The sequence below is a fragment of the Macaca thibetana genome, chromosome X, assembly GCF_024542745.1.
Source record: "Macaca thibetana thibetana isolate TM-01 chromosome X, ASM2454274v1, whole genome shotgun sequence".
NCBI lineage: Eukaryota > Metazoa > Chordata > Mammalia > Primates > Cercopithecidae > Macaca > Macaca thibetana.
Genome location: NC_065598.1, coordinates 10752055 through 10766331, shown reverse-complemented (window position 1 = coordinate 10766331; position 14277 = coordinate 10752055). Strand labels below are relative to the sequence as shown.

General features: G+C 38.4%; 1 protein-coding gene across 5 annotated transcripts in view; it reads left to right on the top strand.

Annotated features, from left to right (window-relative positions):
• Window positions 1-14277, top strand: part of ARHGAP6 (Rho GTPase activating protein 6) — a 550354-nt gene that overhangs the window by 417899 nt on the left and 118178 nt on the right. For all 5 annotated transcript variants that reach the window (XR_007722733.1, XM_050777262.1, XM_050777265.1 and 2 more), the window contains exon 2: window positions 1880-2039. Coding sequence is in view for 4 of the 5 variants with exons in the window: in XM_050777262.1 (XP_050633219.1) it covers window positions 1880-2039 (160 nt within the window). In the remaining variant the exon portion in view is untranslated. The remainder of the gene's footprint in view (window positions 1-1879; window positions 2040-14277) is intronic.

Genomic DNA, 14277 nt, shown 5'->3' with positions numbered 1-14277 from the left:
AAATGAATGAATGAAATCCCAGATAAATGGAAAATATCAAGGAATTAACATAGTGCCATTGACTTTTGGAATGAATACACTAGGCAGGAATTTGCTACCAGTGTGAAACAAAGTGCTATGGCACTTTGTTGCTGGGACCAGTCTTTCTGTCTCCCTTCTTTAAGGTGAGTGACTTCTTTTTTTTTTTTTTTTTTTTAAGACAGAGTTTTGCTCTTGTTGCCCAGGCTGGAATGCAGTGGTGCAGTCTTGGCTCACTGCAACCTCTGCCTCCCAGGTCGAAGCAATTCTCCTGCCTCGGCCTCCCAAGTAGCTGGGACTACAGGCATGCACCACCATGCCCGGTTAATTTTGTATTTTTAGTAGAGACTGGGTTTTGCCATGTTGGCCAGGCTGGTCTCAAACTCCTGACCTCAAGTGATCCTCCCACCTCAGCCTCCCAAAGTGCTGGGATTACAGGCATGAGCCACCGCGCCCAGGCGAGTGACTTCTTTAAGATGGTGAAGTCTTATGGGATTCTGTAAGTGTTCCATTTATTGCAATGAGTCCCTGCGTGTGCCAGCACCTCTCCTTCCCCAACAGAACTTTTCTTTTCTTGATCATTGAGCAACAGCAGCTGCCTCTTCAAATCTGTTGCAGCATGACTTATATATGAGATTCACAGGAAGTCTTCTTTAGTAAGGAGACACTGGGCTTCAGAGGATTGTAAAGTACTTTTTCTTTGGGCATGACTTTCCCACTGTCTGCACTGAGGGTGGAGCCATTCACCCTCAGTAGGCTGCAAGGGTGTGCATGTGTACACATGAGTACACTTTTAAGATTGTGGGAATCTTTGACTCTTTGATGTGGAGTATTTTAGCATCAAATGTCTCTATAAATACTAAACATCTTCCTATTGATCATATCTCTAAGCTTATTGTGTTCAAAATAACTCATGAGAGTATATAAATAGAACCTCAATGGTTACAATATTAGCATAGAGTTTAAAGCCCTACATTCTTAGCTTGAGTCCTCATTCCAAATCTTGTAAGTTTTATGATTTGGGGAGAATTACTTAACCTCCTCAAGCCTCAGTTTCATCATCTATATTATATTACTATATGTATAGATACTATATGTCACTATACTATTCATGTAATATACCATAAGTATAAACTTTACTATTATAATATATTGTCATATACTAGATTATATTATTAAATTTTATATGAGATAGGTAAAAAAATGTTAACCACTTCATAAGGTTGTTGGAGGGATTAACTAAAAAGCCCTTGACAATAGTTAACAGCAATACATAATCTCAAATAGCTAGAAGGAGGATATTGAATGTTAGCAACCAAAGAAATAATAAATGTTTGAGATTAGTTACTAATTATTAGAAATACATATCTAATAACCATATGTATAGAAATATCACCATGTGCCACATGAATATGTACCATTTTTATTTGCCAATTTTTAAAAATGCCCGTGGTGCAGTCACTGGCACACGGCAGGCTCTCAATACACACTCATCCCCCTATATCTGATGTGCATGATGGCAATTAGCAGCAGCACAGTATTTCACAAAAGTTAAAAGTTCCCGTGTGTTCCCATAAAAAGGAAGAAGTAGGACCCTCACAGTATCTTTCTACATATTTTCCTTAGGCCTATATGCATAATAAGATGAGATCATGTGACCCAACAGATACTTGAGATTTTGACATTTACAATTAACTGAGAAAATCCACAGTGAAATAAAAGAGGATTTGACTTTGGGAATTGAGACCCAATTTTGGAACACAAAGGTGGTTTGCTTGACTTTATTACTAAGAGAGGATGAGATTTGTGAGAGGTAGGTGAACTCTGTAACTCTTGATTTTTTTTTTTCTTTGGCCTACAGGGTGATTTCACCTGGAACAGCATGTCAGGCCGCAGTGTACGGCTGAGGTCAGTCCCCATCCAGAGTCTCTCAGAGCTGGAGAGGGCCCGGCTGCAGGAAGTGGCTTTTTATCAGTTGCAACAGGACTGTGACCTGAGCTGCCAGATCACCATTCCCAAAGGTAAGGCCTCGTCTGCCTTTCTGCCAGGGAACACTGCAAGTCAAATATTGGCTCTGCCAAAGCCATGAGCTGTGAACTCTTCTCACACCTAATATTCACACAGGAAGGAAACTACAGCTTCTTGGTTGTTGGCTGGCATTAGTGTCCATTTGAAGGACATGTTCAAGAGGGACAATTTGCATGTCAGCTAATATGTTTATTTAAAGGGAAGGTCAACTTGGAGCATTACAAAGGAAAGCTGTATGTATATCAACAGTCTATATGGATTCAGAACAACCAATTAAAAATAATTTTCAGAAAGGTCATCTTAAAGGGTCAGAAGAAAAGCTGTGAATACCTCAGTCTGGTTTTAAAATAACTCATTTGAAAAGAATGCCATAACACTCGGTTAAACTTGTCATTTGACCCTATGCCAACTTGGAATCAGGGATTTTACCGAAGTTAACTCCTTTTTAGCCAGTTTTTCAGCTGGTGTGTTCTATGTTGCACTGGAGCCAGTGCACACCTGATTGGCTGATGTTTGTTTTTTAAACAGATCCTGATTCCACTAAAGATGAGACACATGTACTTGAATTCCTTGAATCCATAAAACTTTGTCTCTGTATGTTTACTATTGTCTATAAAGGCACTTTTTTTTTGGGGGGGGGGGATGGAGTCTCACTCTGTTGCCAGGCTGGAGTGCAGTGGCACGACCTCGGCTCACTGCAACCTCCACCTCCTGGGTTCAAGTGATTCTCCTACCTCAGCCTCCCGAGTAGCTGGAATTACAGGGGTGCACACCACCATGCCCAGCTAATTTTTGTATTTTTAGTAGAGATGGGCTTTCACTCATGTTGGCCAGGATAGTCTCAATCCCTTGACCTTGTGATCCACCTGCCTCAGCCTCCCAAAGTGCTGTGTTGGGATTACAGGCATGAGCCACTGCGCCTGGCCTATAAAGGCCCTTTTTAATTTGTATTAGTTTGTAGCAGACAGCTACTTTGAGACAGAATGAAAAACTATGATATTATACACATAGAGTAAATCTGCTATGAAGAACAACATTGGGCAGTGTGCCCGAAACTTAAAGGACAGCAGAAGAGGGATAGGAAGCTTCTAGAAGCTAGAATATTTCCACAGAGGATTTTGGTATCTGCAAAACTTCTCTTATACTTTGTTTTCTTTTGGAGGAGGTTGAGGGGATGCTTCATGAACATTTATTCATAAATAGTTCATATATATGTATATACACACACACAACATATGTGCATATATACGTATACACATATACACACAAATATGTGGTTCTCAAGCAGGATTGATTTTGCCCCCCATGCCCTGGGGACATCTGGCAATGTCTGGATTTATTTTTGGTTGTCGCAGCTTAGGGGATGGATGCTCCTAGCATCTAGTGGGAAAAGCCTGAGGATGCTGCCCAACACCCTATAATAAATAGGACAGCCCCCTGCAACAAAAATTATCAGGCCCCATGTGCTGAAGTTGACCTACCTTGCTGTACACACATATGTTCACATTCTGTCACCCACAGTGCCAGTGGTGGAGGTCTCTTGGCTCAGCTGTGGCTAACAGAAAGAATGCTGGCTTGGAGGTATAAAGACTAGGACTTGTGAACTCATCCTGTCACTCCTCACATATGTGAACTTGGGCAACTTGCCTCTGCAGTAGGAGGCTCAGTTCTTTGACCAGAAAGAGTAGCACAAAAATGCTGACAGAGTTTTTCTTTGGATAGTGAGTCTTAGGGCCATGTTTTTTCTTGAAGCAGGAACCTGAGACTCCATTGGAGGTCATGACAGAGTTCAGGAGAGAGAGATAGGCAAGGCCAATGGGCTCACAAGACATGCATATTTTACTGGCATATGCCTTGCACCTTTGGCTTTCTTGTCACACTTTGTTCACTAGCACAACCACAGCATGTTCTTTCCAAGAGGAAATCCCCACCCTGTTTTATTTTTTCATGCTAATCTCACACATAGAGACCCTCAGCTCAAATAAGAAGAAAATCACTTAGGCAATTGTGAAAAATGAATACTAGTGACTGTCAGGCCATGTCGCTCTTCTCCTTAAGAAAGGCCCTCCTGCCTTACCTGGTATTGGTTTGGTTGTAGGGTGGAGATGAGGCCTGTTCTCCCTCCAACTTAACTCACAAAGTGACCCATGCGGGGCCCGGGCCAAGAGTTTTGTCTCTCTTTAATGAGCACAGACATTCTTTTCATTCCTCAGGGGAAAAAAATGGCAATATTGTTAGCAAACTTAATTTGTAGTGAAGGGAATGATGACTTTGAAAATTTTTTGAAACTTGGATTGAATGCGCATCAGATAAGATATCAGGGAACAGATGTTCTCTGTGGCTTTGTTTTTAAATCCAGTTGATTTTTCTCTTTGTTCCTGCTTTTTAGAGAGTCCACTAAACAAATAACCTTTACCAAAAACAGTTTTATAAAACTTGTCTACTAGAAGCTTTGTCTCCATTGATTATTTCTGAGGCTGTGTGGTTATCCGCACATCCAGGGAAAGATTTGTGCTATCGAAATGTTTGAAGATATTCCTAGGCCACAGCAGTCATTTTCATATTTTCTATCAAAATAGGAACTAATGATTTACAAATAATTTTCTCACTTATAGATGAGAAGGAAATTGTGTGGCTGGTGAAAGAAACAGACATCACCTGAGGGTTTCTGAAGCTACTGAATTGGGTATATGAATGTAGACATCAAATATTTACTGAGATCCTTGGAATGTGTGGCTGGTGGCAAGCTCTATGACAGTAGCTTTGGTCTAAATTTGGCCACTTGGTCCCCATGCAAATCTTCTAATGGAGGTTCTAAACAGGATCAGATTCACTGTGTGAATAACTTTCACAGGAAGATAAATACTGTAGCCAGGACCTAACGCCTAAAGAAATGATGTCAAGCCTAATAGGATATAAGGAAAATCATGATACAATGAAAATGGACACATAGTCAAGCTCACATTTCTGTTCTCTGTCACATTAGGATGATCACAGGGATTTATATGTGGTTATCTATTTGCAGAACCCTCTCCTGTGAGTCTGGTGCTTCCAGGGTTCAAATGAATGCTATTATAACATAATCATCAGCTGCCAGAATTTACCATAGAGAGGAAAGAAATGAGGATGGGGAAGTTGGGAAATTACTGGGTGATTTCCTAGAGTGGACCACAGGGGTGGGATCCAGAGTACAAGTGGAGGGTTTGACCTTCTTTTACACTATAATGATAGATGGACATTAGTTATATGGACACTGATGCAAGTGAGTTAGAAGATGGTGGGAGTTCACGTGGGATTTTACTCCAGATTGCTTCTCAGCATCCAACAAAATAGGAAGCAATTTAATTCACTAGGAGTGAGGATGGAGAAGAGGTCCTGGAGGTTTGAGGAAAGAGGAGAGGAGTGGAAGACAGGGCAGCTAACGAGCCAGCAATGTCACAGGATTGCAGGACAGGCCAAAAGGTCCATTTGAGGTTAGTAACTGGGAATTTTAAATGAAAAATAAACATCCTGGTAGCTAAACACTGTTAAGCTAAATACATCATTTTGGACTTTTAATTCCCCAGCCTTAGTTAATCCAAATATCCTCTTTTGAGTTAGGATTTTTCTAGTTCAATTCAATGAAGGTGAAGAGAGACATGGCAGTTGAGAATATATCTGTAGTAGGCAAAATAATGGACCCCCAAAGATGGCCACATCCTCATCCCTGGAACTTGTGAAGATGACACCTCACAGGCCAAAAGAAACTTTGCCAATGTGATGAGTTAAGGTCCTTGAGATAAGGAGATTATCCTGGATTGTCTAGGCGGGCTCAAACTAATCACATGGGTACTTTAAAGTGCAGAAACTCTCCCAACTGTAATCAGGGAGAGATGTGACTATGGAAGTATGGTCAGAGAGATGCAATGTTGCCAGCTTCAAAGATGGAGAAAGGGGCCATAAGCCAAGGAATGCAGATGGCCTCTAAAAGCTAGAAAAGTCAAAGGGACAAATTCTTCCCAAGGGGCCTCTAGAAAGGAACAAAGCTCTGCTGACACCTTAATCTTAGCCCAGCAAGACCCATTTCAGACTTCTGGCCTCCAGAACTATAAGATGATAAATTTGAGTTGTTTAAGACACTAAGTCTCTGGTCATTAGTTATAACAGCACTAGGATGCTAATACAGTATCCAAGGGAATGATTCTAATCCCACAACACAGAGCCTAAATTGGATAACAAAGGAAATTAGGAAGAAATACGATAATATAAAGATGTCAATTATGTCACTAATTATCTATAAGCTGAATGTGATTACAAAATAAAGTACCAACAGAATTTTTCTTTTTGATAATTTTACTAAATTAATCTAAACATCTGGTAAAATAATTAAGTGAAGGTAGTCAGGGGAAATCTGATAAAGAGATAAAATGGAGATTAACCCTGTCCATTTATTCAAATGTGTCATAAAACTGAAGAATTAAAAATGAACCAAAATATATATGAAAATTTATTACATGATAAATAAGGTATTTTTTGTAAAGGGAAAAAGATAGGTTATTATTGTATTTGAGATAGTGAGACAATAATCATTAAGAAAATAATAAATTGATATGGAAGAAAGATTTGAAGATTAAAAAATGAAACTATAAATGATGCACCAGAAGAAAACATAGGTGGATATATATATTTTTTACACTAGGGAAGGCCTACCCAGAAAACATAAAGAGAGGAACAAGTTTCACTACATTTGAAAAAACAGAATCATCTCTGACAGATAAGCAAATAAATAAACTTTATAGCACATTTGACAAACTAAAGGCTTACTTCTCTACTACATAAAACTTAATTACAAATTAATATAAAAAGAAAATCTAAAATATAGACAAATTACAGGTGGCTCACAGAAAAATACAAGTGGTATAAATAGATTTGAAAAGATGCTCACCCTCACATTCATTAAATAAATGCAAGCTAAAAACCAAGGAGATTTTTTTTCTCTCAGAATGGCATGGCTCCAAAAGTTGGATGATACACTTCATGGGGAAACAAACACTCTCATACACTGTTGGTAGAGGTATAAATTGTTGCAACAAGGTGCAAGGCAATTTGGCAACATTTATCTAAATTGTATTTATGTATTTATTATTTCCATGGTTTTTTTAGGAAAAGGTGGTATTTGGTTACACGAGTAAGTTCTTTAGTGGTGATTTGTGAGATTTTGGTGCATCCATCACCCAAGCAGTATACACTGAACACAATTTATAGTTTTTTATCCCTCACCCCCTTCCCACCCTTTCCCCCTGAGTCCCCGAAGTTTATTGCGTCATTCTTATGCCTTTGCATCCTCATAGTTTAGCTCCCACCTACTAGTGAGAACATAAAATGTGTGGTTTTCGGCCGGGCGCGGTGGCTCACGCCTGTAATCCCAGCACTTTGGGAGACGAGGCGGGTGGATCACGAGGTCAGGAGATCGAGACCATCCTGGCTAACACGGTGAAACCCTGTCTCTACTAAAAATGCAAAAAGTTAGCCGGGTGTGGTGGTGGCGGCGGGCGCCTGTAGTCCCAGCTACTTGGGAGGCTGAGGCAGGAGAATGGCGTGAACCCGGGAGGCGGAGCTTGCAGTGAGCCGAGATCGCGCCACTGCACTCCAGCCTGGGGGACTGAGCGAGACTCCGTCTCAAAAAAAAAAAAAAAAAAAAAAAAAAAAAAAAGGTGTGGTTTTCCATTCCATTCCTGAGTTACTTCACTTAGAGTAGTAGTGTCCAATCCCATCCAGGTCGTTGTTAATGCCATTAATTCATTCCTTTTTATGGCTGAGTAGTATTCCATTTTTTATATATATATATATATATATAGAGAGAGAGAGAGAGAGAGAGAGAGAGAGAGAGAGTTTCTTTATCCACTCATTGATTGATGGGCATTTGGGTTGGTTCCACATTTTTGCAATTGCAAATTGTGCGACTATAAACGTATGTGCAAGTATCTTTTCCATACAATGACTTCTTTTCCTCTGGGTAGATGCCCAGTAGTGAGATCGCTGGGTCAAATGGAAGTTCTACTTTTAGTTCTTTAAGGACTCTCCACACTGTTTTCCATAGCAGCTTTACTAGTTTACATTCCCACCAGCAGTGTAGAAGTGTTCCCTGTTCACCACATCCACACCAACAGCTATTATTTTTTGATTTTTTGATTATGGTCATTCTTGCAGGAGTAAGGTGGTATCACATTGTTGTTTTGACTTGCATTTCCCTGATCATTAGTGATGTTGAGCATTTTTTATATGTTTGTTGTCCATTTGTATATCTTCTTTTGAGAATTGTCTATTCATGTCCTTAGCCCACTTTTTGATGGGATTGTTTGGTTTTTTTCTTGCTAATTCATTTGAGTTTGTTGTAGATTCTGGATATTAGTACTTTGTCAAATGTATAGATTGTGAAGATTTTCTTCCACTCTGTGGGTTGTCTGTTTATTCTACTGACTTTTCCTTTTGCTGTGCAAAAGCTCTTTGGTTTAATTAAGTCCCAGCTATTTATCTTTGTTTTTATTGCATTTGCTTTTGGGTTCTTGCATTTTTCTAAATGTTAAATGACCCAATAATTCTAAGAAGGCATCTCACAGATACATACTTGTATTTATTGGGTTAGGCTAACCACTCAGTGCCTTAACACTATGAAAGTATTTTTCTTACTGAAGCACTATCTAATGCAGGTTGGCAATGGGGTGAGAAGGGCAAACTCTCTTCCAGGCTGTTATTCAGGGACCCAGGCTTCTTGCATCTTGTGGCTCCTCCCTTCTCTATATCCATTTAGCCTGGAGATGTACACACTGAATAACTAATAAGATAAAATAGCTAATGAGCTTAATTTGTTACCCCTTCTAAACTTAACATGGTTCAAAAAGAGACTTTTGAAAATGCTTTTGAGAATCTGGAGAAATCTTTAGTGGTTGAAATCAGGAACCAATGATTTTCCCTGCAAGCCCAAGATTACTCCATGGAGGCAAGCATGGACTATCTGATTATTCAAATGACTGCTCTTGGCATAGGCTCTTGGATCAGACTATCTAGTTTGTAAATGGCCAACTCTTAGACATAGAGCCAGAAAACAAATGTAAAAAATAGTCAAGAAATTAAGCAAAACCTAGTGGTCTACACAAACTTCTCACTTATTCAAAACACATCAGAAAAGCACTTTTTATATACCAAGTAGTATATTAGGTCCAATTAATATTATTTTGGTAACATTTTAATACAGATGGTCAAAATCAGGGATTAGCAACTGAACCACAGCCAAACCCAGCTTACCATCTGTTTTTGTAAATAAAGTCTTACTGAAACACAACCACGCTCGTTCATTTACATATCATCTATGCCTGTTTTCACTCAATGTCAGAGTTGAGTAGTTGTGACATTGTCTCAGAAGTTTACTCTCTGTCCCTTTACAGAAAAAATTTGCTGATGCCTGATCTATGGTAAAATGAAAGAAAGTAGTAACTTATTCCTGCCACAATCACTATAGCACGTTAGGCAATATGGCTTAACCTTATTATATTGTAAACAAATATTTACAGTTGAATGGTTCTATAAGAGAGAAATGCATATTTGTGTTTTATTTAGAGTTGGTTTTTTTTTTTTCTTGTATCAGTTCATTTCTGGTATCACAATTGAGAAAGGCTTTGTTTATGCATTTTGAAAATAGTATCATGGAATGAGGAATAGCTGATGGTTTAAGAAAATATGGACAATAGTATCATAAAAGAGTGCCCCAATGCCTCAAAATTGCTCAATTATATGACTTTCTTATAAAGTGATCCCTCACCATTATCCTTTAGGGAATGTCAAATCCAAGTACACAAATCAATGAAATAAGGAAAATTATATTCATGCTCGACCAACACTGCAGCTGTCTTCAGTTTGTGATTTAAGTGTTGATTTAGAAAATAAAAGTAACCTGGTGGGCAAGGAAATTGAGATTGAGTGTTTATATAACAACCCTCAACAGAAAAATGTAACTGTCCTATTTCTGTTATTCTTTTCGGCAATGCCCAGTTGAAGAGGTGATGTGCTAGAACTGTCTGCCAAAGCCTTTTGTGTAAGTGAAAATAAGGTTGAAACCTGGTGCAGAAGCCACAAAATCCACTGTAGGTAGAAATGCCAATGGGAAGCAAACACCACCAAATAGGGATGATCACGGAATAATGAAACCGCTGTGCTTAGAGGCCCTCAATAAAGGTCTCTATTGTGTGAACTGTGGAGCTGATTGTACCTTCTGTGTGTCCACAATCACTTTTTCTGTGATCTTCACACAAAGGATGGTGATTGGGGTAGGGCTACATCTTATTGGTCTTTGATCTGGAACACCAGCTGTACTGCCTAATACACCAGTGGCCCTCAGCAAATCTTTGAGATGTGAATGGATGCATGCAGGCATATTATCTATTAATAAGCTTTTAAATTAAGCTCCTTCTCTCACTCTTCCCTATATCTCTAAAGAGCATCAATCACCTTTCTCCCACTGTCCCCAGTGTCTCCAGTAATGATTTTAAAACAACCTCAACACTTCCTTACTGCTTCACTTCATGCTCAGTTTCCAGCTTTCATTGATGGTCTCATAGGGTTGATGTGAGATTTAAATGAAATAATAACCATAATGAGCTTAAATCACTTCCTGACATCCTATATACTCTCCATAAAACTTATGCATCACCATTATCATCATCATCGTTGTCATTTTTGCCATCACCATATCACTTTGTCCTGTATCTCCCCTCAACCCTATGTCACTACATCATTATGCTTGATTTTAATTATAGTCATAGACCTCCTACCTACTTTCCTCAATTCAGGACTTCTCCTCTATTCTGTCTACCACACATAAAATCCCCAGAGTGAATCTTCAACCACAGTGGCTACTCCTTTGTTGGAAAAACAAAAAACAAACAAAAGTCCAAGTCTCCCTATTGTCTACTGATCTCACTATCAAAGCCATTTTATATGAGATACTATTTCATAAAAGGAAGAAATCCATTTAGTTTGCAGCCTGTTCTCAGGATCTCACTATCAAAGCCATTTTATATGAGATACTATTTCATATAAAAGAAGAAATCCATTTAGTTTGCAGCCTGTTCTCAGGATGCACCACAGACTTTTATTTGTTTATTTGTCTTAGAACAGCAGGTTGCAGATTTTTTGTCCACAACCTATCTGCAGTGAGAAGTACATTTTACATCTCAGCCCAGGAAATGCATGAAGCCAAACAGTGTATCTTTATCAGAGATACATTTGGGTATTCTTTATAATATTCTCTCCTGTCCTCTTCTGTCTGATTCTCTTTCATTTTCAAGATATGTTTTCATGATCCACTAAATTTTCTTGATCTATTGATAGGTTATAACCCACTATTCAGTAACACATCTTGGAAGGTACATGGAATAGAGAACAGGGAATCACAAAGGAAACAACAGAAATATCAGTATGGAAAAATTAGTTGTTCTTTGCTGTGGCTCTCAGGGCCTTGATAAGGTGGATGGGAACTTCTTTTTCCATAGGGCCATGGTGATGAACCTAAGGCTAGAGCCATACCTGAGTATCTTATGCCTTCTCTCTCTAGAGCCAAACTGAGGGAGTGACACCCTGAGGGCTTCCTACACTGCCTCACAGCTCTTTCCTCGTAATACCAAGGGATATACAACCTGAAGGAGATATATATGTGAGGTTTTAAGTTCTAGCTGTGATAGAGGATTCAACACTATGTCAAAAGGAGTTCCTATCATCAAGTAGTTCCTAGTCAATAGACAGAGTAAACACAAATACATCAATTATATTAAAAGATAGAACAGTGGATATGATCTGTCCAAGGTGACTTTGGTGATCCTTATAGATAGAAGCTACCTCATCCACCCACTCGGGTAAAAAACAAGAATGACAAAGACATTTTCTTAAAGGTTATTTTGTAATTTTCTTCTTGGATGCTCTTCTTAGCACCCCAGGGTTTTTATCATGTAAAGTTCTCAAGTGTCTGCTGCCACTATATGGTCCTGTGTTGGTGCCAAGCAGGTGTGGGATTCTTTAAGCCATGTGCTTTGTACCATGGTATTCACAAATGACTTCCTTTATGTTCTCAGACAATATCATTTTCTATCCAAGGTCTTGTCTCAACTGGTCACATTTACATATATTTATATGTCTTGTTGGAGCAGCAACTACTATTGCACAAGACTTTGGCATCTTGACCAAAACTTCTGTCACTGCAGTTTCTGAAATATTCTGGCACCTTTCAAAGATTTCAAGACTGTGCTATATTCTCTGTTGGGATCATGGCCCAAAGTAAACTTGATAATTATGAAGAATGTCCCATCCTTCAAATATGAACAATTTTTGCCTTTTTTCTTGGTTTCCCTGTGGGCAAAATAAAAGCAAATATGTATACATTGAAATTAAATACTGAGTGTATTTTTTAACCAATCAGCCTTTTTAGGTTATTTGGAATCAAGCCCTCAAGATTATTTAAAAATTCAACTAATGGGTGTTACTAGAGCTTTACATATGGAAAGCTCTGGAAGAGTAGTTTAACAGGTTTTCACTTAAGATAGATGTGGGCAAACTAAGCCCATGGGCCAAAGCCAGTCCATTGCCTGTTTTTATATTTTTATTAAAACCCAGCCATGTCCATTTCTTTCTGTATTGCCTGTGACTGCTTTAGTGCTACAGTGGCAGAGTTGAGTAGTTTTGACAGAGACTTTATGGCCCACAGGATCAAAAGTATTTATTCTCTGGATCTTTACAGAAAAAAGCTTGCCAACCCCTAATTTGAGATTAATATTATAGTAATTCGTTGTTATTATTTATGCAGTTGATCAACTATACTATTCCTGTTCATTTCAATTTCTTCATTATTTTAATTTCATGATGTAGTAATTATGTGCTTTTTAATGATCAGACCTTTGTTATTCTTAGATGTTTTTGTGGTTATATTACAGTCATGCATTGCTTAATGACAGATTCATACTGAGAAATGCATCATTAGATGATTTCAATATTGTGCAAAACACACAAACCTAGATGGCATAGCCTACTACACACCTAGGCGATATGGTAGAGCCTACTGCTCCTAGGCTATAAACCTGTGCAGCATGTTCCTGTACTGAATACTGTAGGCAATTGGAATGCAATGGTAGGTATCTGTATATCTAAACATAGAAAAGGCATAGTAGAAATATTGCATAAAAGATAAAAAATAGTATAGCTGTATGAAGCACTTCCATTATAATCTTGTTGGACCACTGTCTCATATATGGCCTGTTGACCAAAGCATTGTTATGTGGTGCATGACTGCATATGTGACCAAATATTTTTTCAAGGTGAGATGAGTTCCTTTGGTGGCACTAAGCAAAAAATAAAAGTCAATATTTTTATGACTGGTTTAAACAACTGATGCCACCATGCAGTCTATAGGCACTTAAGTTATGCATTAAATGGGTGACTTTAATAAGTCAATCTTCAGTACAATTTATTACTTTTACTATTACTCTCTTGTTTGATGACTGAGAAGTTACCAATATTCCTTTCTCATGTCCTAGAATTGCAACACTTGCCAGTGCCCAAATCAATACTGGGAAGTAGAAATAAATCACTGGGATTGGCTTGAACTAAGGTTCATTTCCCGAGGTTGGGGTGATAACTCATCCCAGGATGAGTTGCATGGAGGGTGAGCAACTGACAAAATGGAGCAAGAAAGAATTGCAGCAGGTAGGTGGAAGGGAGCAGGATAGAGATGGATTTAGATTAAAAACCACTGATATACGGAAGAACATTGTCATCTTCTGCCATTGCAAACAAGTGATGCTTTGGTGTCTAGCACAATGCCTTATACATGCCTACAGCACAATAAATATTTGAGAAATTAAATGAGACACATTAAAAATTCAATCATAGCACATTTATTTATATAGTGTTTCCATATAGAATTGTTTTGAATGGCTCAAAGGATAATCAAAAGCATGGAATGGAAAAGAAAAGGATAGGTAGTATAATAGTTTTATTTAATTGCATCATCTTTTCAGCTACTGAATCAGAGACAGCTGTTTTCATGGGAGCAACTGGCAGGAAATTTTAGGCATTTCCAAGACTTTAACAAGTAATGATAAGACTCCCAAAATTTGGGTTTTAATTTTCTTGAGTTAACCACCTAGGGTATTTATTTGGGATAAATGATTTTTGTATTTTTGTTCTCCTACCTACTTCCTTTCCTTT